Source organism: Larimichthys crocea, chromosome XIII, assembly GCF_000972845.2.
Source record: "Larimichthys crocea isolate SSNF chromosome XIII, L_crocea_2.0, whole genome shotgun sequence".
NCBI lineage: Eukaryota > Metazoa > Chordata > Actinopteri > Sciaenidae > Larimichthys > Larimichthys crocea.
This window is the reverse complement of record NC_040023.1, coordinates 21406515-21409474: the sequence shown is the minus strand read 5'-3', so window position 1 is coordinate 21409474 and position 2960 is coordinate 21406515. Positions and strand designations below refer to the sequence as shown.

Genomic DNA, 2960 nt, shown 5'->3' with positions numbered 1-2960 from the left:
TTGTTAGAAATAAATGATCATAATACATGGGCCTATAATGTCCAAGAATATTGTTTGTTCCAGTTGTTCTAGTGGTCAAATACATTAAAGTGTTCACATTTCTGTTAAAATTGTGGTGAGAACAATTATTATGTACTTTTCTAATTGATGATAAGTATCATAATTAAACCAGGAAACCCTCCTGGAACCCTCACAGATGTATTTGCACAGATCCTTGCTGTGAACAAACTTATAAATCTACTGTTTCTCAAATTTACTTTTTATAAATTCCTATTTTGAAAGTCTTGACATGACATAACTATACATATTTGAATGTGACGCTTATAATGACAAGTTATCGTGGAAACATACTGTAGTCAGTATCGTTTTTCACTATTTCATTTTGCAGGAGGATATTTCAAAATGTTGCAAATTCTGATTTACTGCTCAAGCAGCCACTCGCCTCTTCAATTGTCCCTAATGGACTGCATTACTAAGCAACTTTTGAATCCATCCAGTACAAATTGTAATTTATTTGTCTAATTTTTCAGCACCAGGTGAGTTATTTAATGTTTTGAAACTGATGTCCGATCATTTGTGTCACTGTTTGAAACTCTTGTCTTTGTGTATTGCAGGGCACGTTCGATACTAAAGATGCCACAGCTTCTGCGCATGCGGGAATAACCCAGGCAACAGCCTACTATCCTTATGATCCTACCCTGGGACAGTATCAGTATGACAGGTATGCGTTTAATACAATGTGATTGAAAACTGATGTGTCCAGTTACAATTACGACAGAACTTTTTTGAGCTGTGAGGATTAAGTCCACTGTCACACAGGTGTCAAGGCTTATGTCAGCTGCTTTAAGTGGCTAAAACAGGATGTGATCAAAATGTAGACAAACCGCAGCTCTTAAAGTATTGCACACTTGTATGGGGTGAGTTTTCCCAGCATTAAATCGATCATTCCCCGAGAGGTCAAGGCCACTCTCATGACATTCAGCAACGCCAGGTGATCACCTTCATCTCATGACACATTTCTTTCCTGATGAGGTGAGGCTTTCAGAAAGATGTGAAGCCTCTTTAGTGCTGCCAAGAGCATGTCTGCCATGTTGAAAGGTCTTTCCAATAATGAGATAACAACAAACTGAAGTCTGTGATGTGGTGAAAATGTAGAGCGTGAATTGATACCTGATTCTGTTTAACTGTCATCAGCGTGCTGTTTGAGCAGAACCAGCAACTTTAACAGCAGCACAAAGAGAAAACTGCATGGGATGGCACAGAAAACAGTGTTGATTGCACAGCAAAGTGTCATATTGATTAGCTTTATAGGAAAACAGGTACTCACATAACCCAGCTTCTTTTACCAACCTGTCTAAATTCAGTATAAAGCGCAAAAGGTGTCAGCAGGAATCCTAATAAGTGCACATCCGGGGAAAAAGGCCTAAGTCTAAGGCAAAACAGAATTTGCGGCACTCAGAAAAACAAGCAGGCCTACAGCAGTACAACTCCGTCTTTCACCTGAGGGCTTATCATTACACTCAATAAAGCAATTTTACAGTCTATTTTATCTGTGAGGGAACAACACGGGGCTATGGAAAGGTGCAACGCTCCTCACCTTTTGATTCCCTTAGCAGTGCTTGACCTGCACTAAGCTATACGGAGCAATAAAGGCCTCATAAAAGCCTCCCCTGAGAGGACTTTTACAGCTCACTGCTGACTGAAAATCAACACTGTGCATTTTAAATGTAGGCCTCTGGTTGGAGAGGATAGGGAAGGAGCCGTATGCGGTGTTCAAATTGTTTTGATACATTGATACTGGAAAATATATATGAATGTAGTCCAAATACACTTGGTGTTATGACTGATAAAACATTTTACTTGGTCGAATAAATGTGCATATTTCCTGAAGATACTCATAGCAGATTTATTTTGGATACCAGTGTAGGTGTTGCAGGGGGATTGTTGCAGGAGTCTTAGAGAAGTTATGTCCAAACAAAAAGACCCCTTAGTAAACTGCACATAATCTTCACAGATCCAATACTTATGTACCTGCCCCTGTGCTGTACGTTCTAAATTATGTTTCTTTACCCACGTGTGTTTGTGAGGTTTACTTTTAATGTGCATATCTTGACAATTCCAGCAGCAGATCGGTTTATGAGTGGGACTGTCAGGCTTACAGAGCATGTTATGCATAATTTCAAGAAGATTCCAGGAAGCAGATGGCTCTGTCATGGTTTTCGGGAGAGAAACTGTCAGGGCAACACATTAAAAATGATAATGCAACAAGCGTCACAGGTTATGTTTACCCTCTCGTTACCATCGTGGTTGTGTTCTTCTCATTAACAGATATGGTTCCATGGACGGGGGAACAAGGCGGAAGAATGCCACGCGTGAGACGACCAGCACGCTGAAGGCCTGGCTGCAGGAGCACAGGAAAAACCCATATCCAACCAAAGGGGAGAAGATCATGCTAGCCATCATTACCAAGATGACTCTGACGCAGGTCTCCACCTGGTTCGCGAATGCCAGGAGGAGGCTCAAGAAGGAGAACAAGATGACATGGCCGCCCAGAAACAAGGGCTCAGAGGAGAAGAGATATGACGAGGATGAGGATGGGTCTCAGGAGGAGCAGATAAAAAGCGAGAACAATGAGGATGGTTAGTGTCACAATGTCTTGCTGGTCTAAAGCTTTATGCTGAATTATTTGGCAGAATATTGACTGTTAAAAAACAGTGTATTTATGACATTGTTAAAATTGTTGTCATTGTGATTAGTATCGTGAAGTGATGCTTTTTTTTTTTTGGAAAGGAAACATTGTTGACCAAAGTATTGTTGCAGCTGCTCTCACAGTCAGTCACATGAACAAGAACAATTAATTTCATGATGTTACCATACTGGCATTTCTTCTTTTGTTCAAAAATGTCCATTATGATTTGATAAAATCTACAAGTCAGGGTAATATATTAATATTAATATAG

General features: G+C 40.1%; 1 protein-coding gene across 1 annotated transcript in view; it reads left to right on the top strand.

Moving 5' to 3' along the window:
- Nucleotides 1–2960, top strand: part of irx4a (iroquois homeobox 4a) — a 6759-nt gene that overhangs the window by 2012 nt on the left and 1787 nt on the right. The window contains exons 3-4 of the mRNA XM_010757041.3: nucleotides 615–721; nucleotides 2329–2639. Of these exons, the coding sequence (XP_010755343.2) occupies nucleotides 615–721; nucleotides 2329–2639 (418 nt within the window). The remainder of the gene's footprint in view (nucleotides 1–614; nucleotides 722–2328; nucleotides 2640–2960) is intronic.